The 27246-nt window shown below is 37.6% G+C and overlaps 1 protein-coding gene across 3 annotated transcripts in view; it reads right to left on the bottom strand.

The window, feature by feature from the left end:
* LOC128865212 (phospholipid-transporting ATPase ABCA1) overlaps positions 1–27246 on the bottom strand; it is a 38591-nt gene that overhangs the window by 2032 nt on the left and 9313 nt on the right. For all 3 annotated transcript variants that reach the window (XM_054105333.1, XM_054105334.1, XM_054105336.1), the window contains exons 10-22: positions 20687–20832; positions 17219–17373; positions 13457–13766; positions 13230–13381; positions 13000–13171; positions 6970–7201; positions 6679–6904; positions 6542–6600; positions 6127–6459; positions 5822–6054; positions 5592–5757; positions 5066–5529; positions 4881–5011 (exon numbers count right to left, since the gene is read on the bottom strand). In XM_054105333.1, coding sequence (XP_053961308.1) covers positions 4881–5011; positions 5066–5529; positions 5592–5757; positions 5822–6054; positions 6127–6459; positions 6542–6600; positions 6679–6904; positions 6970–7201; positions 13000–13171; positions 13230–13381; positions 13457–13766; positions 17219–17373; positions 20687–20832 — 2779 coding nt within the window. The remainder of the gene's footprint in view (positions 1–4880; positions 5012–5065; positions 5530–5591; positions 5758–5821; positions 6055–6126; positions 6460–6541; positions 6601–6678; positions 6905–6969; positions 7202–12999; positions 13172–13229; positions 13382–13456; positions 13767–17218; positions 17374–20686; positions 20833–27246) is intronic.

Below are 27246 nucleotides of genomic sequence, written 5' to 3'. Positions count from 1 at the left end.
CGCTGCATTTTCGCCACTGCAAAATCCTAACACACTTTTAAAACAGCTTTCACGCGCGGAGCGATGTTGACTGCACCGCTGTTGCCAGTGAACTGGGACCGGTTTCTAGTAGAAGGGGAAGGTCCTTTTTCTCCGCAACCGATTGATCGCTTGGCAGACGCTCCGCGCGGGAAGGCTCATTACTTTTCAATCAAACCCTGTATCTACTTGTCAAAAACGACATAAAAAAGGTACCGTCTAGAAATAATTCACTACTGATATCTAGGCGTCACTTTTGAAAGACTCTTTACATTTATGCATCACAAAATTGAATACATGTATAATTTAAACAAAATACGTGTTAAATTGAGACTGATCTGTAACTTTCATAATTAATGGGATAGGAGCATTCGTTCATTTAAAGATTTTTCCAACCTAAGCCAACCTAAGAATAAAGCACATGTATTAGAGTTTTCGGTGATTATTCATGTTATAAAGTAATCAACAGCTGCAGTCTTTGCGAACACTAGAAAATTTAGCAAATTATGTAGAGTTTGAGTTGGAAACGCTTAACTATATGCGACTTGATTAACAGTGTAAAAAAGTCAGGAGAGTACTTAAAAAATTCCAGCTACACAAAAATTAAACCCAGGATTCTCCTTGAATAAAACGAAACATCCAACTGATGGATACACCAATAAAACGAAACATATTGGACCAACTGTAATTATTGTAAAATATAAACGATTTCTAGTATTCTTTCGCAGGACGGATGCAAAGGAGCCACATATTAAAACAGTGTTCATATTATCCTGGTGCACTGTACATTATCTTTATCAACAGAAGACGATTATCTCATTACTTTTTTTATTTTCGGTTTTTTTATGTTGTGTTATTCCCAAAAGAATTTTTTTTTCGTTGCCTAAATTGCTTTTAATATTATAATAAATAGGTGGTTTACGTTTGGATTTCCAAGAAGCAATTTTTAAAAACAAAATACCGTAAAAAACCTATCCAGTAAGACGGTGATTACACATTTACATGTTGTGACTTTAAAACGTTCACCATAGCTTCCAGTTCACTCCATTCATCTGAAGAAAGTTAATATTTCAAGTTACGCATAAATCTTTATAAAGCAATAACTTGGCTAATATTACAAAAGTAGAATTCTACCTGTTGGGATGTCCCCAAATTTAGCATTTGCAATATAAGACGCCATAGCAGAATGAGTTGGTGCGTGACTACCATTCGGAATTCGGAGAGAACGTAACACCAAAAATGAAGAAAAGGTTTTTTCTAATAGCGGTCACCCCTCGGCAGGCAATGGCAAATCTCCAAATGTATTTCTGCCATGAAAAAGCTCCTCATAAAAAATATCTGACGCTCGGAGTCGGCTTAAAACTGTAGGTCCCTCCATTTGTGAAACAACGTCAAGTCGCATGCCATAAATAGGAAGAGCTCGGCCAAATATCAAAAAAGCTCCTATTATATATATATATATATATATAATATGAGACGGTAAATGATAAATTTTCGACAATGTTCTAGTAACTATTAAGGGGTTATATACCTACATACCTTGTGTTGGACTAAAAAATCGAAAATTTTTGTATGGCATATTCTAAAAGTACATCATCTTAAAAATATAAATTCAAAAAATCATAAAGATCGGAGCACTAGAACGAAAGTGGAAGCGCGCAAATTGTCCATAAATGAAGTGCACGCAAAACTTTAGACGCGATTATCTCGAAGTCGTGCTTTTTGAAAATTACCGTCCCGGTGATCATTATTTATCAAAAACTGTTTGACCGATTTGCATAAACTTTTTTTAATTATTTGAAGTTACAACCACGAGAATCTGAACGGTTTACTTTTTATAAATATTTGCATAGTTCGCTGGAATTAATTTTTTTTTAATTTTTCAACCACTCAAAAATCGTTTTTTTTTTGGTACAAAGCGGTTTTCATATCGAGAAAAAAATTTTTTGGGTAAATTTTGATTTCAGTTGAGCTGCTCATGCGCTACGGTGGTCACCGCAAGCCTCCTCCAAAAAACGACGTTTCGGGGGAGGGGCGATATCAACAATAAATAATAACATTTTTTTAAATAAAAACACCAAAAAACACCATATTTAAAAAAAATTATGACAATCGTCCATTTTTTCGGGCTCACAAGGTATATAACCCCTTAAACAACTTATCACCGCAAACTAAGACTTCTCAGCATGTTCTCGTTCCCACGACAGTCGGTTCTGCGTTACCGGAACGACTCGGATTTTCATCCGGCCAAGGACTGTCACTACAGCACATGTATGGAAATGTTTATGCTGCTACAAAAAAACTTCTCAGCATGTTAACTACCTGTCTTCCAGGATCTTTTAGCAGAATTTTCGAAGGCGAAAAATCTTTAAATTGAACGATATGCACAGCACTCCATGCAAAATTAATCATCCGATTTTGTTTCTGAATAACTTTGAATTAATCATCCGATTTTGTTACTAAATAACTTTTTGACTAGACAAAACAAATATTTTGAGTGATGGAAATCTTTATTTGGACCTTTCAATTTTAAGCGGAAAGTACGATATTAGTCAAGTGGCTGCCATGAAAAAGCTCATCATTTGCCATTCGGAGTCGGCTTAAAACCGTAGGTGTCGCTTCATTTGAGGAACAACATCAAGAAACACCACACAAATACGAGGTGGAGCTTGATCAAACACCCAATATATAATATATTGTTCCACATTAGACTTATCATTTGCCTTTTCAAATTTGTACCATTGTTCCCAAAAAATAACAGAGCAAATGTTGCATGTATGTATGTAAATCCACTCTTTTTACTAGCACTGTAAAATTCGTTAATAAAATTCTCAGGTTTGTGATCCATTTTAACGCACTCGATATTAATAAAAAGCTAGTGCGTAAATTAACTTAAGAAAAATGCAACGGCAAAAGTATTTTTTCAATAACAACTTCTACAACTCGTATCACCTTGAAAAGAACAAAGAAAACATGTGCTTCGTTTTTGCCTAGATCTTTGCAACCACGACGAAGTTAAAATACATTGGATAACGAGGGTTCCGTTTTGCTGGAAAATTACCTAGTGCTCGAATCAAAAATCAACCTATATCCATATATTGGGTTGGGGAAAAAGTAATGTCGTATTTTGTCAATTGAGCGCGACATTTAAACATATCTTGCGTTGTACTTATTGCATCGGGTCACACTAAACGGCGATTTGAAGACGGCAATCTGTACTACAAGTGTCTCTTTGACTGTGTTGTGATCGTATGTTTCAGTCTTAAGTTATATCGCGTCAAAGACGGAGTCCACTAAGCAAGAAATTCGCTATATTTTACGTTTTTACTACCTTAGAGGTAAAAATGCAACGAAGGGAGCGGCAAAAAATTGTGAAGTTTATGGGTCTGATACTGTAACGATTTGCACAGCACAGCGTTGGTTCGATCGATTTCGTTCTGGTGTAGTAGATGTCGAAGATGCACCCCGTACTGGTGGGCCAATGGTCGTAGAGACTGTAAAAATCGTTGAAATTATCCAAAGAGACCGGCATGTGAGCATTCGCTCGATTAGTCAGTAACTAGGTGTAGACCACAAACCCGTTTGGAACCATTTGCAGAAGATTGGATTCCAAAAAAAGCTGGATGTGCAACACGTGTTGACGCAAAAAAATCTCTTGGACCGAATTAACGCTTGCTATTCTCTGCTAAAACGGAACAAACTTGACCAATTTTTGAAGCGGATGGTGACTGGCGATGAAAAGTGGATTATAAAGGGGGGATAATGAAGTTGCCTTCTAAATGGCAACAAGTTTGCGAACAAAACAGGGCATATTTGACTTGAATCGGATAATTCTAGGTACGTTAAATAAAGCGTCAAATTTCGATCACAAATACGACATTTCTTTTTCCCCAACCCAATATTTGAGACTTGAAAATGAGACTCCTTTTTAAAACATTTTCGGTTTACTAACCAAGCCAAACTTTTTTTGGGTTATAATAAATAATTCGTTGATTTGACAACTTATAGGGATGTATTAAGATCTAGCGAAGATAAAAACTAAAAATTCGAAATAAGTTATGACCAGCAGACAAAAAATTGTATTTTATTGTAAATAGCACTTATAGAAGAGTAATGGTGCTCACACTCACCAACGTATCGTATTCCCTTTCCGTTGACCGTAGGATACACAAAATTGAGCAAAACTTATCCCGGAGAAAACAACTACGTTTAGTTACATATTTATACAATACATCGGTTTGTGTGTGTTTGTGTTTGGTTGTATCGATGCACTTTTACACACATCCGCGTTATCAGTTACAATTTTTCATTGTATAAAATGCCAAAGTCAAAAACCACCAAATGCAAATAATTCATTTATTTATAATTAACATTATTTAACAATGTTTTGAAGTTATTTTAATAAAAATTAAAATTTTTCTAAATTTAATATACTTTGAAAATTATTTCGAAATGTACTGTTTGCGTGGTGAGAGAGCAATCAGCTGACATGATTCTACGGAAACAATCCAAAATCACACGTCAACGATCTACGATACTACGGAACGGTGGTGAGAATTCATTTACATGCGACTCTGATTAGTTTCATCGTGACAGCTGATACGGGTGTACGTTTACTTTGGTGAGTGTGAGCACCATAAAACTTATTTCGAATTGAAAATGATTATAAGTTAAATGGACAAAATTTGCTCTCTACATTATAGCAATTGTGGAAAAATTCGCTTAGATATTTCTTATAATAGTTATGTCTCTGAATACAATGCACATTTAGACACCGAACACTCCACGAATATTTTGTTTTTCAAATAAGAGCTGTGATAAATCAGGATGTAAATGGGCGAATCTGTAAATATTTTAGTTACCTGTGCGATGTAAGTACAACAGTTTTTCCCCGGTGTTGATAGTCCTTTATACATTTCCACAGAAAACGACGAGATTCCGGATCCACTCCTGTTGTTGGTTCATCCAACAATACAAGCGAAGGACTGCCAATCTAAATTTTTATTTTATTAAAACCGATTAATGAGCATACGCCATATTATATTACCATAGCTAATGCCGCGTTTAATTTACGTTTAGTTCCGCCAGAATACTGACGCACTTCTACGTTTTTATATTTTCGAAGATCTAACTGCTGCAACCAATATAAGACTTCATCATTTGCTTTCGATGAATCTGAAATGCCGCGCAACTTTGCCATGTAGAACAAAGTTTGATACGCTGTCATGAATTCGTTTAGGCAATCGGTTTGCGGGCAATAACCAAAACAATAACGATATTTTGACTCGCTTTCTATGATGTCGATGCCATTTATTTTAATGGTGCCCCCCGTAATAGTCCTATTTGCAGCAATCATCTGAAAAGTTGAGGTTTTGCCGGCACCGTTGACGCCGAGTAAGCCGAAACACTCTTGTTTTTTTACAACAAAATTTATACCACATACTGCCACTTTACGTTCGTAGAATTTATATAAATTATTGACGAGCAAGGGATATCTGTATTCAGTTTTCTCTTTAGAAAAGTAAAAATTTTATAAGACTAATATTAAAAAGCATAAACTAAAAAATATGTACCACTCAAAATTTCAGCGACCATCATTTTTTCATTTGTTGCAAGTTCTTCATCCACATCGAGATTCTCGCTGTTATTAACAGTAATTTGCCGACATTGATAGCATTTAAATAGGCCCTTAATTTGCTCACATTTATATTTGTCCTCTAGAACGCCCACAAACAGTGTCTGCAGTTTTCATAATTCTATGTATGTTAAATTATAAAAAGTGGCTTTTATGTTGCTTACGTACCATTACGATAATTGAAACTACAATAGCTTCAAAAAAGAAAGTTTCAACATTAAGAACTGTTGGTAATCCAGATGTAGCTGTCAGTTCATTTCGGCGGGTAAGTAAAAACCGTTCATTCAAAATACGCATTTGATGATTGAAATTGAAATCCGGCAGCAGCATCAGTATAAAAATTTTTCCTTCGTGATACTCCATAGCACGCACGTTGCCGGATGTTATTAAGGGTACAATAGCTATTAAATGGTATAATCCAAATAACGTTTTATAAGAATTTGATGCTTATTCATATCATATCATTTATTCACCTGACACAATAAGCATAAAAAGCATATACGTTGAAATGGTAGATATCGAACGGAAAGCATTTGCCAAGCTGTATAAAATTGGAAGGTAACTACATCCGTAGAAAAATATAGACGCAATGATGATAAGTTGCTCGGATAAACTATACAATTCGTTCGGCATCAATAGTGCTTGTAATAGGCACAAAAATAGGCAGACGAAAAAGTGCAGTGTAGCATCAAAAGCAAAAGTGGAAAGCCAAAAAACTGATCGCGGTATTGCTTGTAATTGTTTGAAACCACTTGCATGCTCATGAAAGGGCAATGCTACATAAAAGAATATGCTGAAAAACAGTCCTACAGAAAACAATACAGATTGATAAAAACAAATCAATGACAAGCTTCATTTAAAACTGTATTAATTTTTTGAATCACTTACCTATGGGTATTATGACCGCAAAGTATTCCAACCGCGTCGGGCTTACATCCGTAATGTATCTGGAGCAAGATGATTTTTTCAAAGTAAATGAATCACAATTAGTTTAAGTAATTTTTAGTTACAAATTAAAATAATACCTTCTAATAGGCGCATAGGTTGTTTCGATACCTGCATTTTGGCCCATTTTCCAACGCGCAATAGTATCGTCAACTAAGTTCATTAAAATTACCGAACTATGGTAAATATTGCCCGAAAAATATATGTTGAATTTCAAATTGCCATTGTCTTCATTATATAAATCAATTACACCAATATAGTTTTCCAAAAAATATGCCAGATTTTCAGTCTGCAGATTTATCAACACTGAAAAAGAATAAAGTGGGCATGCCATATATATATTTTTTTTTTCACTTATTCCATATACATACAATCTGTTACGTTGTCGCCTCTTTTACCAGCTAGATGTTCCACCTGAATGCCATCATACTTCTTAATTTCCGTTTTTAACATATCTACGATTTCGGCATTGGAACCATCGATCAAAATAATGCCTCGTTGGATATGTGTTAGATTCAAGGTCAACTTGTCTTCATTAGTTACCAGCGACATGGAATGCATTAGGGCCAATGCAATAACGAGGCTCAACATTGGAAGTAACACCTATTTATCATTATATAATAAACACAAATAACAATACATTAAATTTAAATTCATAAACCTTTCACATTTGCATAATTTATTTATTTTTGAAAAATATTCGAAAATCGTTTAGCCGCCGTCTTAGGTTAAGCAGATAGCGTTTCAGCAGTATTCATATTTGTATGCCTTGTGCCCAATGATATTATAATTGTGTTCACATAACGGTTATATGTAACAACATTGCTTGTAAAGAATCTAAAAAACAAATTCTCTAAACTGTATAAAAGGTCTGGAGACCCAATGCACTTCTCAAAATTTCAATGCCATTTAAAAGAGTTTAACTGTTTGAACAAGTTCTTATATAGAAATTACATCTTGAATTTCGAAAACAATATTATTTCGGATTCGAAGGCCTTTTGGCAATTCATCAAATCAAAAAAGTCTTGCTCAATGGTGCCAAACAATGTTTTTTATAATGGTAAATATGCAAATTCTGCCATAGAATCTGCCAATTTATTTGCTGACTTTTTTTGCTCTAATTTTGAACCCGACCTAGACTCCGATTCTAGTTTGCCCTCTAATAGTTTTTCACCTCTAAATTTTGGGACTTTGTACCTATCTGTTACTGATGTCGTCAAGGGTATTACGAAGCTTAAGTCTACAACGAAAACTGACTCGGATGGCCTTTCGGGCATTTTGCTGAAGAATTGCTTGTGTCTCGCTGAGCCTCTTACAATTATATTCAATAAATCGTTGTCCTCTGGTATCTTTGTTGACGACTGGAAATTTACTTCCATTACGCCTATATTTAAGAGTGGAAATAAAAACGATGTTAGCAATTACAGACCGATTTCGAAGCTTTCGTCTGTCTCAAAACTTTTTGAGATAACAGTAAATGATAAGTTATATTTTGCTGTCAAAGGCCTAATATCTACCAACCAACATGGTTTCGTTGCAAGTCGCTCCACTGTCACTAACTTGTCTATTTTCAATGATTACTGCATTTCAGCCTTCCAGAACAGATCTCAAGTTGATGCAATTTATACAGACTTCTCTAAAGCGTTTGACAAAGTATCGCACCGAATACTCTTGTCGAAGCTTGCATCATTGGGTATACACTCCACTTTTTTGTCTTGGATCAAATCATATTTGTCCAACAGACACTGCGTTGTAGCCGTCGATAATACGACATCCCGTGCATTTATTGCATCCTCCGGTGTCCCACAGGGAAGTATTCTAGGACCCCTCCTCTTTATACTCTTTATTAACGATATTGGTTCTTGCTTTTCATTTGCAGAACACTTGTTGTATGCTGATGATCTTAAAATATTTGCGGTGATTAACAGTGTTAGGGACTCTGAAAAGTTGCAAACCGACTTGCACAATGTCCGGAACTGGTGCTATTTAAACCATCTGTCACTAAATATTAGCAAATGCTTTCACGTAAAATATGCTAAATCAAACAACACTTTGCATACTTCGTATAATATTGCTGGCTTACCTTTGCAATCCGTTGAGGAAATTAAAGACTTAGGCGTTATTTTCGACTCTAAGCTGAATTTCACCAGCCATGTTAACCACGTCATAAGACGATCATATGCGATGCTAGCATTCGTTCGCCGAAATTGTTCTGCATTTACCAACCCACACACTCTCAAAACATTGTATTGTGCTTTTGTTAGATCAAGATTAGAGTATGCCGCTATTATTTGGAGACCGTACCAAATAGGTCTGTCTAATCGGATTGAGAGAGTGCAGAAAGTCTTTCTTCGTTTTGCGCTCCGATCTTTAAACTTTTCTGAACCTGTACCATCGTACCGCTCTCGATGTTTACTAATTGACTTAAAACCACTTGATAGCAGACGGTCTATTCTATCGTGCTCATTTATTATTCGTATTATTTCTGGATCTATTGATTGTCCTTCCCTCTTAAGTAAAATTCAATTTAAAATACCCAATATGAGGCTCCGACAGTACGAAACCTTTAAAATTGGCTTCTCGAGAACCAACTATGGGATGAATGCTCCGATTCCTAGGGCATGTTCAGATTTAAATATGTTTTTCAATTCTTCTGGTGCTGATTTTACATGGCCGTATGGCATCTTAGTCAATCATCTTAAATCGTTCTTTTCTTAGTAACTAATAAACTATTGTACATTAGCTTAATATAGTCTGTAAGAATGTATCCATTCAAAGACAATAAATAAATAAATAAATAAATAAATAAATAAATAAATAAAACATCAAAGAGCACCATCCTTTTTATACCATTTGCTTGATGTTTGGTTGCTCTCCTCCTATTTGTGTTGTGCGCCTTGATGAATGGAGGGACCTAAAGTTTTATGGCGCCTAAGAACGGCAAACGTTTTTTATGAGGAGATTTTTCCTGGCAGAAATACATTTAAAGGTTTGCCATTGCCGACCACTATTAGAAATAACTATTTCTATCATCTGCTGTTTCATGCCAGGGCTGTCGAATCCTTGGAATACCGAATGGTAGTCACGCACCTACCTATCTAATACAATGAATTTTCTCGAGGTCGCTATTCGCTCACCGGCGAATTCCGGGAAGGTCGTCCAAAATATATTGTGCCAGAAAATACCGTTGCTGTGTGCGATATGGTTGAGGCATCCTTGGGCAGTAGAATGACGAGCATCAATAAGATTTTGCATGATCACTTTGTAGTAAAAAAGGTGTGCTCGCGTTGGATCCCACATACTCCCTAGAAACGCGACTGGGCAAAATGCTTCTAATTTTGGTACAAAGGAGAAGGTCATTTTGATACAAAGAAAAGGTCATCATGGAGAATATTTTGAAAAACAATAAAACCGTTTTCCCCTACAAATGTTCATTTTTCCATTGTTAGGCCAGAAATACAAATAGCAACCCTCGTATATACACAAATAAGTCGATTTAGTCATGCCCGTCCGTGATATCTTTATTATGTGGTACAATTAATGAACCTAAGTATAGAAACAAAAAAATGGGCGGTGCCATGTAAAACTTGTTAAAGTTGACAAATGGTCTTGAGATCTACTAAGAGCCTCGGGCTCATTAATTGATATGAGTAATATTTTTTTTTGCATTTGTTGTGCAGATAGGAAATTTACCACTTTACGAAAGTTTTTTCCCCGTGTAGATTTAGATTTTGGTTTTGTCAATGCCTATTTTTTGACACTTGTTTGTACTGATTATGCGGCCAAGGTTTGCAAGAAGTGTGTTTGAACTTCGTACAGAAGTAAATCACTAGAAAGTGGGTTTTACTTTAATTGCACCGTTGGATGAAGATGCCTTTGTTTTGATATTTATTTTGTCTAGACTGGCGTATCTATTTACACTTAGGTTTAAAATGCTTAGCATAACAGTTGCGTTACTTTTTTCTAGAGATATTTGAAATTTTAAGTTGACTTGATTTACACTTGATTGTTAACTTTGTTTACCTTTGCCTAAAAAACTTGTTTTGAAGTGTAATGTAACCTTTAGATTGCCGTATAGTATGCGCCGATGTAATGTACACATCGTGAAGTATGACTCTCTAAAGACATCTAGTGAAAAACATTCCGAACTTTTTAATTCATCTAATACTGAGAATATGCTATATATGTGCCCATAATTATGAAAGTGGTCTATTTCAAAATTTTTTTATAAAAATGAGTTTATCATTTATTTCACATCCACACTATCTTAAACTATATGTATTTAATGTAATTTTCACGATATCGTCAAAAATTAACCTTTTGATAGTGGATGTAATTTCAACGTTATACGGAAAAAAAAGTTTGATCTAAGTCAAAAATGTGAAGAAATTATTGTACATACAATGAGCATAACTTGAAAATAGCGCGTGACCCTCTCGGTGCGTTTCTAACTTACATAGTAGGCTGGCAAAATAAATGATAGCGAAAACGCGAAATGTGAATATATTAATTACACAGGCCTGCAAAATCTCGCTTTTTTACAGCTTTTAAAACGACTATGGGTGTTTCTTGAAGGTTTTTTTGTGCTGAAAACGAATATGACCTTGAAAATGCTCCAGCACGTCAGGAGACTTTTAGATATGCAAATTCAACCTTTCTAACTCTCTAACGCCCCTGTAAAGGGCGAATTCAAAATAGTATAACTTTTTTTATGTTAATCGCAAAAATATTTTTAAAAATGGATTTTAAAGCTAAAGAATAGTACTTTGCGATGCCGTTGTGGAAAATTAGGAAAAACACTTTACATAGCTCAAAAAAAAATTTAAAAAATGGCCAAAATCTGCATTTTTTGACTATTTAACCTCAAATTGCCAAAAATCCTGACGTGCTGGAGCATTTTCAAGGTCATATTCGTTTTCAGCATAAAAAAACCTTCAAGAAACACCCATAGCCGTTTTAGAAACTGTACCTCGCAGGACTGTGAAATATATCCGATACATTTTGGTACATAATCTTTATTTTTACTTAATTGTAAAATGTGAAAAATTGATGGGTGATATAACTTTTTAATAATTTTTTTCGTAATCAGGACACCAAATTACAAAGTAATTAGTTAAAATTATTGAAAAAGTTTTTTGGTTGTTGGCCTGTGTTATTATTCGGATAATATTATTATGATGTGATCTGCAGATATTATACGACCACGAAACACTTCCAAGAAATGGAACGGAGTAAGACAATTATCATCTTCAAATGAATCATACAAATACTTCGAGGTTAATTTAAAACACATTTTCGATAACACGAAATCACTAGAAGAGTAAAAAATACCGCGGATGAATCTGTCTCTTGACCGCAAATACAATGGATGAGATTCTTCAAAAATTAATCTTGTGAATTTTCTATAAAACTTCTTTGGATGATTTTAAATTCTACTTTTTGGTTTTTTCACCTAAAAGAGGAAGACCAAAAATATACGAAAATATTAAATTAATTCCATTATACACCACCCATAGACCAGCAACGGACGAAAAACATAAAGATATTACGCGTTTCCTACCATTCATCCCCCCAGTTTATCATGAACATTTTAAGAATCTTAAAAACTTGAAAAATTTATAAAAATGGATTAATTTTAAAAAATCATTAATAAATGTTCATGCATTATTTCATTAAAGTTAGTGTTTCAAATAAAACTCATAGTTCTTTATTGCATTAAGTATTTATAGGGCATTCAATAAATTTTGAAAATGGTCTAAGTCAATTAGAGCTTTAAAAACAACATTTTCGTACGAAATTCATACAAAATTTCCTTATGATAATAAATTTTCATTAATCAAGACAAAGAAAGTTATAAATGAAAATGTCGCATAATATAAAAATATCTTTTAACTCGCTCAAACGCAACTCATTAAATATGTCGAAACAAGAATTATATGGCTTAGACCACTTCATAATTTTGGGCACACATATATATATATATATATATATAGTAATATGGAGCATACATACTACATATGTACATAATTTGTGGTGCGCGTCTTGCATATTATCTCACAAATAGAGGAACTTACAGTTTTATACCGTGTCTGAACAGCACATAGTTTTTATAGGAAGCTTTGTCATGTCAAAATATACTCAGAGGTTCGCTATTGCCTGCGGGATGCTCAACCGCTATTTAAAAAAAAAAAAGTATTTTATTATTTTATGTTTCATGCCTACTGTGGGTGGCGAACTCGCGACAATCGAATGGTAGTCACGCACATTTCACTTTGGTGCGGCTACTCTTTCTTACTTTTACATTTTTTGGACCGAAATAGAGAATTATAAATAAATGCCTACACATTGAATAACACATCGCAAAGGAAGCCGAAGTAAAATATTGTCCATAAGAAACTTACCATTAGCAATGTATAAGCCCACTGATTTTTAATAAATATAAACTTCTTATAAAATATCGCTCGAAATTGTTCTTTCCAGTCTACCGAAGGTTCGCGAGTTTCAAAGGGAATATACAAAGGTGTCTCTTCTTCCGTTCCCATACCATCCACAACGTCAATTTCGTATAAACAGCTATTAAGGAAATACATTTTTAATTACAATTTCTAATATCTTTACGAAAATCACTTACTTGAGGAAAACGTCCTCCAACGAAGCATCAGATAAAGAAATTGAGTCAATGCCCAGTTCCTCTTGTCTAGTCTCTAATTGATGCAATACTTGACTGTATTCACTCTTGTTTTCGTATGGTAAACTTATGTGCATTGCAGGTGGCACTATAGTCTGAATCAATATAGAGCATTTGCATACATTTCCTTACGACAAACTTGGAATATATTGTATTATGTATATAATTACCAAAATTTTTGCAGTAGGTATGTCATGTTGTATTATTTGTAAAATCGCTTGTTCATTCTGATGGTTGCTTATGCACAATTTTAGTACATATCCCCGTCCGATCTTACGTTTTAATTCTAACGGTGATCCTGAGCAATGAACACGTCCATTAGCTAGTATAGCAATTGTGTCACCTAACACTTCCGCTTCTTCCATGTGATGTGTAGTGATTAACACAGCTTTTATTTTCCGCAACTTAAGTAATATGTCCCATAGCTCACGTCGTGACTCAATATCTAAACCAGAAGACGGTTCATCTAGTATTACGACTCTGAAAGTGTGCGTTAAAAAATTGACAATAACATGAAAAGTGGAAAATTTGGACATTGTAGGTCACATCGAATAAACATAATTCGAGTCTGATTTGAGAAGTAAAACTCTTTTTTCTGCTCTGGCTCTAGTTTTCGAGTTATTAGCGTTTTAAAAATTCTCCCAAAAACGCCCATTTTAAGTTTTTTGAGAAGTTGTTGTTGAAGAATTTGGATTGTGACAAAATAACATTGTTGTGAGTCCATTCGTAATAGGCGAAAAGTTTTGCTATCGCCGCACTATGGAGTATAGCACAGTCTGTCTAATGAAAGCGCGGCCGCCATAACTCAGAAACTATTTAACCAATTCGATTCTACTCAATATATTCCATAAAAAGTATAGTCATCACCATTAGCTATAATGACTTCAGATCTTCGAGCCATACTTTGTGTTCATTTCTGCGTAAGTTGTGGAGGTAACCGGCTCTAAATCGGTCGAATTTGACTTGATAACTGTTTGAGCGTCCATATTTGTTTTCTTTCAAGTTTCTGCTTAACTATTGTCCAAATATTTTAATAGGGTCGGCTACAGGGTACTAAGAAGGCCAATCCAATATTTCAATCCCATTTTGCTGTTTCAACTCTACACACTTCGGCTTTGATACTTGGAATCGTTGTCTTCTTATAAAATCCAAGGTTGGCTAGTTCTTCCAATCATCTTGGGAGCTGACAGTAATAATACTTCTGGATAAATTTTATTCTCGAAAGCTGCATTCAAGTTGGCGGTAAACATAAATAAATGGCCAAATCCTTTTTCGGAGAAGCAAATCTAAACATGAACCTTAACTGGATGCTTAACAGTTTTTTGAAGTTGCCGACTATCAGAAGTATACCAGGACCAACGTATGCGACTATTCGCTCAAAAGAAAGGTTCATTCGTGAATATTACGTCTGCCCAATTTCCGTGAATTTGCCTTAGCCCATGCAGGTCTTTTTTCAATGTGTGACAATGAGAGCAACGGTTTTTTTAATGCACTCCGGAATTTGAAGTCTTATGCACGTAAACGTCCTCGAATCGTGCATATGGATACATTAGCATCACTTTTCCTTAAAATTGTTTCAGCTTCACGCAACAATAAGTTTCAGCTTGTCACATACAAATCAATAATCTTCTAAGGTTTTTGTTTTTTGGCCCTCGTCCGACTTCCCCGGACTTAATTTCAGTACACCGTTGAAGACCAAAATGAAGAAACACATTTTTCTAATAGCGGTCGACGCTCGGCAGGCAATGGCAAACATCTGATGAAAAAGCTGCTCATAAAAAATATCTGCCGTTCGGAGTCGGCTTGAAACTGTAGGTCGCTCCATTTGTGAAACAACGCGCGCCACAAATAGGAGGAGGAGCTCGGCCAAACATCCAAAACGGGTTTACGCGCCAATTATACATATATGTATATATATATATATATATATATACCGTTGCACAACGTTTTTGGCTTCTTCTTATATTTTGCTGCAGAGACACGTGACATTTTTGGGCATATAGAATATAGAGTGTGTAAATAGGAACCTTCAAATAGTTTTTCATTGTAAAAACAACAAATTTATTCATTCAAACAATAAATTTCTCACAAAACTATCAAATTGCTCAACGCGTATTGCAGCGTTCAAATTTTTTTAACGGAACTCTTAGTCTGAATTTCGCCGGTCACGCCACCATTACTTTATAAGGTATCTCTAACTTTTTTTGTTTTCAAAGTTATGAACTTAACCTGTTTGGTGTAAATATAGTGATTCCATGTTTATGCAGATGTATCTAAAAAAGAATCGGTGTACGTTTTGGAAAACTTAAAGAACTCATTGCTTAAAATTTAAAGATCTTAATTTTTTATTAATTTTTTTTTTTATTAGAAATATAATTATGAATAATTATATTACACTACGAAAGGCACTAGTAGCTAAGACTATCACCATTGATGAGTTTCTCTGTTCTGCAGGGTGCTAACAAACAAATTTTTTCAGATACATTACTGATTTACTCGAAAGAGCAAAAATCCCTATTATTTGCGGAACACCATTTCATTGATGTTTCTCAGCATTCTTTGCAGTAGCGCATCCTGTTATCCCAGTTTTTCCAATTCGTAACGGCCCTTGGTTCTGCCTATTTCTCACGAATGGATTGCGCGAAATTCGCCTTAAGGGCTCGGATAGTTAATAGATTGTACGTATAACATAGGGCTTTCACGGCACCCCTGTCTAACGGGGTCAAATTGCAGCTCATAGGTGGCCAATTGACATTGCCGGGATGGCCGATTACCAAACTTGGCGCGAAAAAGATCCATTGTGTTGGAGACTGTGTGGCATGGCGCCATCCTGCTGAAACCAAAGATCGTCCAAGTCCATGTCTTCAATTTCCGGTCGCGAAAAATTATCATCCCCTATAGCGCTCACCGTTGACCCAAGTGGCGTTTCCAGCAAAACCCGCACCAAACTGTCTTTGTCACTCTCTGAGTCACTCTTACCTGAATCAGACACTGCTGACTTTTACAACAGAAGCAACAGATACAAATTTTTTGGAAGAAACAAAATTTCCTTCAACGCGCATTTTCATAATATTTGGAGGGAAGACGCAATATTTTCTTCGTAGTTTAACCGAACATTGTTAACGATATTAAGTGCGTTGAGTGCGCTAAGTTGAGCAAAAAGAATTTGTAGTCAAGCGCATAGAGCTTAATAAAATGCTAAATAAATTAAGCGAATGAAATTGTGACAAATTGTGGAATATGTTCAAAGGCTAAGTACGAGTACAGCCGACATCCGAATTAACAATTAATAGGCAAAACTCAAATTCCTTTATTTATTTACACATTGACATATTTTCAGCGGAAAAAAAGTACTTTCTGAAATATAAATAAATAAATTTTATGAACTTGCAATAGTTCAATCGTCACCATCTCACACAATAGCAGATGTGCATAACCTGATTTTACAGTTATTGAATATTTTCCCTAAAACAAAAAACATCTTTTAGCATCTTTAAACTTCGAAACGTCAATTTTGCTGAACCATTTCAATGTCCACCGAGTTTTTGTCTCACCTTTGCACTTCCAACGGAAAGGTCGAAAGACTGCATTGCACCTTGCTGAAAATTACAACACGGTTAACCTAATACTACTCGCAGCAATAGAGTATAATAGGGTCGTCCACTCGATTACAAACCGAAAACCACCCTTACTCAGACTCAGGCGAGTTCAATGATGGGCAAATAAAAAATAAGGTTCAAAAGGTTGAGAGAATTTCCGTTTTTCTAAAAATCTAAACGCTACTTCCATATTGAATTTTTATTGCGGGTAAATGTCGAATAAATGGTTGAAATGTAACCATAGGCATTTTTGGTAATATTTTCAAACGCAAATAATAACTCAAAAACTAGAGCCCAACCAAAAAACAGGCATTAGTTATGGAAATTACTTACTTTGTATTACCAGCAATCGCAATTCCCAGGGACAACCTTCGCTTCATACCACCTGATAGACAGTTGCCGAACTCATTTTCTTTGTCTTGTAAGTTAAGCCTAATTAATAATTCATCCGTAATTTTGCAAGCTTCTTGTTCCGACATGCCTCGCACCTAAAAATTAAAGACGAAATTAAGCTTGAATACCTATAAATTCGGTTAACACCGAAATTTTTATAATCGATACATATATTTACGGGCAACTGAGTGACACTAAAAGTAAACAATTGATATAAATATTGAACCATGAAACAGATAAATTAGAAGTGGTAACGAAAAGATAAAGTATGAAGAAATGAAAGTAAAAAGTGAATGAAAGTAGTGTGAAAGAGAATTAGATTTTAAGTAGAAAGATTTGGGTATGAAGGAAAGATTAGCCAAGTATGCGATAAATAACAAATATCAAAAATAAATAATTGTTAAAATTAGATTTTGCTGACAATGAAATATTTATATCCTAATATACTATATTAAATACTTTTGTATATATAAGCATCATCTATTTCTTCAACTGCAATATACCTTCGATTCACTTGATGAAAAATATTTATGTGAAAGCAACCATACAGTTATCGGGCAAGATTGATGGCTAGCGAGTATGGTTATACCTCGTAAAACTGGTATAACTCCATGTATTCAGTGCTATTAGACCGCGTTCATACAGGGAAACGTTCATCTCAGCTACGAAAAAGTATACATTTTCAAAATTCCAACTTTTTGTTCTATATGTATATAAAAAAACTTTTTTCCCTTTTAACTATGTACTTTTTTATGAAATATTACCACAAAAGGGAAAAACTTCCTCGTTTTGGCATCACTGGTTTAGACAGGCCACTGGTAGAATTTTTTCGGCTGTTTCTTCAGAAGATAACCATTGCCTTAGGAATGGTGGCAACGACTATCAGTAGGCACGCAGCAAGGAGCACCCCTTTGCCCCCTACTTCGGAATCTTACTGTAAATACGATAGTTTTAAAATGTTATGTCACACCTTATGGGGGCGGCATTAACTGCCCCAGGGAGGCATCTCCAAGTTCTGAGCGAACTTTTATAAACACAAAGACCGAAATTGTGCACAAACAAATAGAAATTACCCGCTTTCAAGGCCTCTCACTAAATAATGAAGCACCTAGGGATTATTCTAGACCGTAACTTCAACTTTTACAAAACTCTCAGGGAGAGTGACTAAATGTCAACCCCACAAAGACCGAAATTGTGCACAAACAAATAGAAATACCCGCTTTCAAGGCCTCTCACTGAATAATGAAGCACCTAGGGATTATTCTAGACCGTAAATTCAACTGGAACCGAAAAATCGAAGACAAGAAAAGTGGTCATTGCCCTATATGCAAGCAAAACAGCTTAAGGTTAAAGATGGGATTGAAAGCCGCACATACATTGGTTGTACATTACCCTTGTAAGGCCCATCCTCTTCTACGGAGTCACTATTTGGTGGCCGACGTTGGAAAAGATGATATCCGGGAGCAAAATGGAAAGGGTATAAAGGACATGGATACTGTTTATTACAGGAGTGATGCCTTTCATAATATTTTTTATTCATTGTGGCAACTACCATAACCTAACTAAATACGAGTACTGCTCTACGAAATATAGATACTTAGATGTAGCAGACTGGTTTGGGGTCGCTGAGCTCCACATTTTTCTTGAATGAGCCGTTTCGGAGACGTCTTATTTCGAATGTGCAAAAAGCACTATTTTTATTATTCAAGAAACTCTATAATCTCTTTTAAAATTATTAATAAAAAAATTTAATAAATTTTAAAATTTTTTTTATTGCATAAATTGATTTTTTTGAGTCAAATTGACACATCAGGGACTGGTTTGTTATTTGTTGCCAGAGGCGGATGCGTGCTAACAATGGACTTGAAATATAATTGAAATTCACTCAGTTAGAAATCAGGCTTCATTAAAATATTTGTGATAGTGATATATAGTTCACTATCCCTTAATGTTTAGTGATAATGCAATTTTTTCTATCGCCGAATGTTTAGTGATATCTTTCCATACTTGCTTAATTTTTAGTTTCAACTCTGTTACTATCATAATGCCTTGGTTTTAGCCATGATTTGGGTAAACTTTGGAAGTTATGCACCCCAAAAGCTCTCTATTGATTTTAGATTGGAACTGTAAGCCGGCCACTCCTTTTACTAGGATCTCAAAGTGACGTATTTAATCCGATACTAATATTTAAATATCGTTTTGTCTAAAATAGATGTAGACTCAAAATCAGCGAATGATCAAAACAAGATTTTGGAAAATTACCTTCACGGGAAGATTGTTTTAAAGTACACAGCCGCCATAATCAATATATTGAAAGTTGCCCCAAGAGTGCAAACCAACAAACAATACATCGGGATAACAAATTCACTGGAAGACGAACCGCTCATCAACGTAAAGTCAAGTTGCCCTCATTGCAAGCAGGTAATCTTAGAAGCTGTTTAACGTTCCTAACGCTACCACCTTCCAAACGCTTCGAGTTCGTCAAATAATCTGGTAGTAATATTAACTGTTTGTGCTAGGGACATCTGGCATCAAAGTGTCCACCGAAGTCTCATTGCCGTATATGTCATCAGCTCACCATTGCAGGCTCGTGCCAAAAAGTTGATAGGAATAAAACGTTCTACTAACTTAAAGTGATAAGGTACACCATTTGCCGTCAGAACCGGAAATAATGTTGATTACTCTGCGATGGTAGGTTATATTCATGTATAGCATACATTTCTAATTTTGAAACGTGGGTTACGGCAGTGCGTTCTTGAAATATAAGGTTATCACGCATTTTATCCGCCATAAACGCAATGTTTATCTTCTAAGAGTTCGTTATAAATAAGGCATTCTCGTGGAGCAACACAACATTGATTTACCAACGGTTGAAAATGCTGACCCATATTTGTGCTCTTTCTTTAAGGAATATCGAAAAACTTTTTCTGAAGGATCAATCTTAAGTGAAACAACTCCTTGATCACAAAGAAATTTTATTTCGCTTTCTTTCGCGGTAACATCCTTTTGACATCAAAGCTATTGAGTTGGTTGATTACAATACAGTAAACATGATTTTTCACTTTGAATCCAAAATAATATTTTCCTCCCAATAATTTTTAATGACTTTGAAGAAGGTTTGGAAGAGCAAAAAGCTCAATGCATTTCCTTTTTTAAATTGTAACTAAAAGTAATACTGAATGTTATTTTTAAATGGCGAATTGTATGTAATAAATGAGGTAAAAAATACAGGAAAGTTCACCAGTGTTGATGAAGTTTTCTGAACATTCGCGTAAACGGACGCAAATCAAGTGCTTAGTTTCTAAGTCTTTTAATGTTTATTTATACGGCTATTACCACCCTAAGGAAGCTTACGAAATTATGCACGGAATATAAATACAATAAATAAATAAAGAGATTACAACGTACCTGAGCAAAAAAATTCAAATGTTCAGCACAAGTCATGTAAGGCATAAAAACACTATGTTGGGGACAATATCCAATCAAATGGCGATAGGAGCCAACCTCGCCCTCTCCACAAACCGTTATTTTCCCCGAATCTTGCTGTTCGGAACCTTAAAATAACATAAAATAAAGTTTATATGATTAGTACTGATAATTTAATTTTGTTTTACTAAACTCAAGTGAACGCAATTTATAAGGCACGCAGTCTTTGTCAATCGCACTAAATCACATCTAACCTTTATATGTGTCAAAAAAAAAGTTAAAAATCCTAACTGCTTTGGCTAAGTGAGCATACGTTTACTCAGGCAAAAATATAATTTTTACATTGATACGACTATTATTAAATAAATTATAAATTATTTCCCACTTTAGGTGTTTGTCTCGCTTATGTATCAGTGCTGAGTACGACACCAGTATATGCGTGGCGGTTTCATCTTCCTCTCTACAGAACCTGCAAGTTAAATTAGATATATTTCCAGGTTAATGAGATGATGATTCAGTCTACAGTCACCTTTTAGAATTCCTTTGAGGTTTCTAAAATTATTTTCATTTACATCCATACAATCCTTATATCGATCTAAGTTAAAGCTACCTATCATTGATGGCGCCAGTATGATCTTCTTTGTCTTTACTCCACTTCATGAATAAAAGAGAAAATACATTTTCCTAAGCCAAAAAATATATATGGTCCTATAAATAGGGATGCCGCACCTTTCTTGGCTAATTTATCTACCATTTCGTTCTCAGTAATTCCTTTGTTCAATGGAACCCGTAGAATACATACCAGATTATTCTGTCCTGACCAGTTTTGGTTTAACCTGAAAAGAGTGGAGGGCCTTGATTGCTGATGGCTATCAGTAAGGATACTTCTGTTGCTATAGTTGTGTTCAAGATTAAAGTGAACACATCTCTCTACTGCGTATGCTTTCACTTGTATTCTTGCGCTATACTTGTATTCTTTCGTTGCGCCTCCGAGTATCTTTTTCCCGGTTCGCAGACACCTGCCTTGCACCTTCCTCGGTATCCCTCCGTGTACCATGGTATTATTATCTAGTTTACCTTGTAGGTTTTAGTTAACTCTTCCCACATCTTTTTATTGCAGTCTTGAAACGTTTAACAAAACTGAGCATGAGTAACATCATGTCCCATGACATTCAGATCTCAGGGATTAGCTCAACAAGAATATCGAACATGAGATTTTGATGATCGCCAATCATAGTTTTGGTTGTTCTTAGAATAGCCCTCCTCGTTTGGAATTGGATATGAATGTGAAATGTGAGTTTCAGAAGAACCTCAATCGGTGCCGTGGGACATGTACGCATGGCTCCTTTTATGCGTACACCTAAAAGTCCTTGTAACCTTATTAGTGTGTTTAATACTATTAATTAGTCGCTATGGGCCAAATACGGTGGATGCTCCAACAATTCGAGGATTTTTGCCATTGTCAAAATGATTGTTGTTGTTGTTGTAGCAGTATCTTCGCCCTGTCAGTGTAGTGTAATTACCGGTCGTCTTCGTCTAGCTCATATAACGGTAGGCCCAGGAAACTGGCTGTTTCGACGGGTTGGGTCCAGAGGGAGAGAGTTGTTAGATGAGTGGGTTTGATGGGGCATGTGAAGAGGTGGTTAGTGTCGTGCGGGGCACCTTCACATGCTGGACATATGTTTAGTATGTCGGGGTCGATTCTGGATAGGTAGGAGTTTAACCTGCTACAGTATCCAGAACGTAATTGTGCCAGGATTACGCGGGAGTCTCGGGGAAGCTGGAGCTCTTCGTCTGCGATAGGTGGTGGTTGGACTCCGATAACGGCATTCGGGGGTCGGGAGCTTAAGAAGGTGGTAAGGGTCTCCCGATGAATGTCGTTAATGGCCTGTCTGTACACTGTCTGATCCTGGAGTGGTCTGTCCGTTTTTTCCTGGATCTCGTCCACGTAGTTGAGGAAGTGTCTCCTGATGTGCCTGGGAGGTGGCTCGGGCTCGAGCAGGTGTCTGCATGGATGAGGCCTACGGTGACACCCTAGCAGAAACTACTTGCCGAGCATTTTGTTGTGCTCCTTAACAGGGAGCATGCACGCCTCGTCATGCAAGTGTTGGATAGGGGACATCAGGAGACATCCTGTCGCGGTCCTGATGGCAGTATTTTAGCAGGTCTGGAGCTTCGTCCACTGCGTATCACTGGTTCCAGGCGACCAGACTGGCGCGGCATAGTTCAGAACCGGTCGGCCTATTGCTTTGAAAGTCGACAGCAACATTTCTTTGTCTTTGCCCCAAGTGCTGCCGGCGAGCGATTTGAGGACCTTGTTGCGATTCTGTACTCTCGTTGCAATAGCGGTTGTGTGCGCTGAGAAGGAGAGCAAGCTGTCAAAGGTGACTCCAAAAATTCTGGGGTTATTAACCGTCGGTATTGGGGAATCATCGACGTGCACCTGTAGTGGCAGCTTGACCTCCCTTGTCCAGGTGGTAAAAAGGGTCGCCGTGGATTTAGTGGGAGAAAGTTTTAAGTTTCTCGCAGTGAAGAAGCGAGAAAGGCGGGCGAGGTAGTCGTTTACTTTAGAACATAGGCCATCAATGTCATTGCCCGACGCCATTATCGTGCAGTCGTCGGCATATGAGACCAGTGAGACTCCCTCTGGTAGCTGGGGGAGTTTCGAAATATAGAAATTAAAAAGCAAGGGTGAAAGGACACCACCCTGCGGTACTCCTTGCTTTATTTTTCTCTGTTTAGAGGTTTGGTCTCGAAATATCACCGACGAGTGACGACCACTCAGGTAGTTCGCGGTCCACCTCTTCAGCCCTGGCGGGAGTGTCGACTGTAAAATGTCATCTAGTAGCGTGGCGTGGCTGACTGTATCGAAAGCCTTTTGTAAGTCCAACGCTACTAGGTCAGTCCTCTCGCAGGGGCGGTTTTGGTTAAGTCCGCGGTTTACCTGGGTGTTTATGACGGTGAGTGCCGTGGTGGTGCTGTGCACTCTACGGAAACCATGCTGGTGTGGGGCTGGAGTCAGGTGTTGTGTGAGGAGTGGGAGTAGAAGGGCTTCAAGTGTCTTCACTACTGGGGAAAGGAGAGTTATCGGACGATAAGACTCCTCTTGGTTGGCGGGTTTCCCAGGTTTCAGTAGTGGGACCACTCTCCCTAATTTCCACTTATCAGGAATGATGAGAGTGGCCATGGACAGGTTGAAGACCTTTGTGAGATATTCTACTCCCAATGGACCCAGCTTTTTCAACATCAGCATGTTTAGTCCGTCGGGGCCAATGGCTTTTGATGGTTTCATGTGTTTGATGGCCCCCTGAACCTCGTCACTGGTGAAAGCAAGCGGTGCACTATTGTATGGTGGTTTGTGCAACCGTCTGGTGGCACAACGTTTGGATCTGTCGACCGGAGGATGCAGTATAAATTGCCGCCTAAAATAGCTCGCGCATCTCTTCGGGTCCGACGAAGTACGACCGTTGAAGGTGATATCCACCTTGTCGTTGTGCTTCGTCGGGTTCGACAGGGACCTTACGGTGGACCAGAGCTTGCTCACACCAGAGGTGAAGTTACAGGACTTCAGATGCTCTACCCATTTGGTCCGCTTATGTTGGGTGACCAGTTGCCGGATCTCCGAATTGAGATCCTTTATACGAGGATCCCCGGGATTGGCCTGGCGTAGGCGGTCACCCTCGTTTGCCATAACGGCTGCTTCGGCTGGGAAATTGGGACGTTGAATTTGAATTTGAATTTGAAGAGGTCGAGCCAAGGAGCACCAGGAGATTTGGTGGCTCCTAAAACACTCAGGCTAAAAAGCCCATTGTATTTAAAGCTCTGGAAAGGGGGTAGATAGTCAAGGAGGGAGGGAGAAAAGTATCAGAGAAAGAGATAGGAAAGAATAGAGACAGAGATAGAGATAGTTAGTCCTGTGAGAATTTTCCAGATTCTTTGGCGAATCTGTAAATATCCTCCAGTTTTAGAGAACGAATATTACTCATTCCCATGACATCGGAGCCCAATACCCGTAGTCGCGCTCTAGCAAAGGCAGGACACTCACAGAGAAAGTGCTCAGTGCTATCCGCCTCCTCCAAGCAGGACAGACATACCGGGTCCTCGATGATTCCAATGGTGGTCATATGCTGACCCCATGGGTTGTGTCCTGTAATGATGCCGACCATCAACCGAATGTCTTTCCTTCGAAGTTTTAGTAGAAAGTTTGACAGTTTTCTGTTCGGACTTGTCACAAAACACTTTGCAGTTCTGCAGCGTTCTAGACCGGACCATCGCTCTTTATGTAGATTGCCTACATAATCGTTGATCCAATTCTTGATTCCTGCGGGACTGATTCCGATTATTGGCTCTGGGGGGGGCACCGCTGATCCACGGTTGGCCAATTCGTCGGCAATTTCGTTTCCTTGAACACCGGAGTGTCCCGGACCGGGACCCCATATAAGTACAAGCCTGTTTTGTCTTGCGACAGAATTAAGCTTCTTCTTACATTCTTGAACAATCTTCGAGGTTTGCTTCGCGTTCTCCAGGGCCTTCAATGCAGCCTGACTGTCACTGAAGACTCCAATCTGTTTCCCGCTCCATCTCCTCTCGATTATCCATTCGGCTACTTTTAGGATGGCAAAAACTTCTGTTTGAAAAACAGTTGCCATTCCCCCCATAGCATAGTGATACTTATTACTATCGTTTAAGTACCATCCGGCTCCAGACCCTATTTCAGTCTTGGACCCATCGGTAAAGAAAATATCCGTCAAACCTCCCTGCATGCATTCTGGATTGCTCCATTGCTCACGCAATGGAAATCTGACATCAAATTTCCTTCCGAACGAAACTGTGGGTATCATGTCATCTTTAGGTGCCAAAAACAGTGGATACTGCTCCGACAGCAACTTAAAGATTTCTCTGTGTCCCGAAGTTCCATCTTCGTGCCAGAAACCATATTTATGGAGTCTACACATTGCTTTTATTGCTTCCTGTTGTATCTTAAGATCCAGGGGGAGCAAATTAAGCATAGCATTTAGGGCATCACCAGAGGTTGTACTCATGGCACCCGTGATGCATAAACATACACTTCTTTGTAGCCTGTATAGTTCCCGGATTGTGGACTTAACCATGCTCCGTCGCCACCAGACCACAGAAGCGTAAGTGATGATTGGTCTGATAAGTGCTGTGTATATCCATAGGACCACAGCAGGTTTCAGACCCCAAGTTTTGCCAAAGGCTCTACGGCATTGCTGAAAAATCTTCAATGCACGATTCACCTTCAGTGAAACGTGTGTCTCCCAGGTCAGCTTCTTATCCAAGATTACTCCTAGATATTTAACTTCGTTGGAAAGACCAAGTGTCCCACCTTTCAGTGTTGGAAGACTGAGTCCATCCAATTTCCGTTTTTTCGTAAACAAGACTATGGTTGTTTTGTTCGGATTAACGGAAAGACCTTGTCTCATGCACCAATCATCGATTTTGTCAAGGATCCTCTGCACTTTCGTGCAAAGCCTCCTTAAGGATTTATCCGATGTTAGCGCACAGACGTCGTCCGCATATGCTTGGACGTGAAAGCCGAGTTCCTGCATCTCCGCTAATAGGGAGTCTACGACGAAGCACCACAGCAGCGGAGAAAGAACACCCCCTTGGGGACATCCTTGCTTGGCCCTGACTGTGATTTGCTCGTCGTCGCTCCCACCAGCGGTTAACAGCCTCTCAGAGAGCATGGAGTATATCCATTTTATAATGGCTTGATTAACTCCGTGTCGTTCGGCAGAAGAACATATCGAGCCGAAAGTGGCATTATCAAAAGCCCCCTCAATGTCCACGAACACGCCCATTGTGTATTCGTCAGCTTCCAGCCCAGCTTCAATCTTGCTAACAAGATCGTGTAAGGCTGATTCACATGATTTTCCACTCTGGTAAGCGTGTTGATTTCTACTAAGTGGACTTCTCGGCAATACCCCCACTCGAATATGTTTCTCCACCCCTCGTTCCAGACTTTTCAACATGAACGATGTCAAACTGATTGGTCTAAAACTTTTTGCTAGGGAATAGTCATCTTTTCCTGGTTTTGGAATAAATACTACTCTTACGCGTCGTCATTGGGATGGTATATAACCAAATGCAAGACAGGCTGTGAAGATCCTTTTCAGGGCCTCAATCAGCCTGTCTCCTTTTTTAAGCATTACTGGATATATTCCGTCAGGTCCAGGGGACTTAAAGTTCTCAAAGGAAGATAAGGAAAACCTTATCGATTCCCTTGTCACTATCCGACTAGCAATATACCAGCTGTACCTAGAGGTTCCACCGTTGCCACCGTCATTGTTCATGCCACTCTCAGCTTCAGAGAGAGTTCTACTACCCGGAAAATGAGTTTCGAGTAGAGCATTAAACGTTTCCGATTTGGAAATGGTGTATGAACCATCAGGTTTTCGAATGGAATCCAGCCTTACTGAGCGGTCTAAATGAAGGACCTCTCTGTGTAAGTCGATGATTGGCCCAGTCCTCTTCTGTTTTGGTCTTCAAGGCCTTATTAAGAAGTTTCCTGGACCGTACAC

The sequence above is a fragment of the Anastrepha ludens genome, chromosome 5 (genome assembly GCF_028408465.1).
Source record: "Anastrepha ludens isolate Willacy chromosome 5, idAnaLude1.1, whole genome shotgun sequence".
Taxonomy (NCBI): Eukaryota; Metazoa; Arthropoda; class Insecta; order Diptera; family Tephritidae; genus Anastrepha; species Anastrepha ludens.
This window is presented reverse-complemented; position numbering and strand designations above follow the sequence as displayed.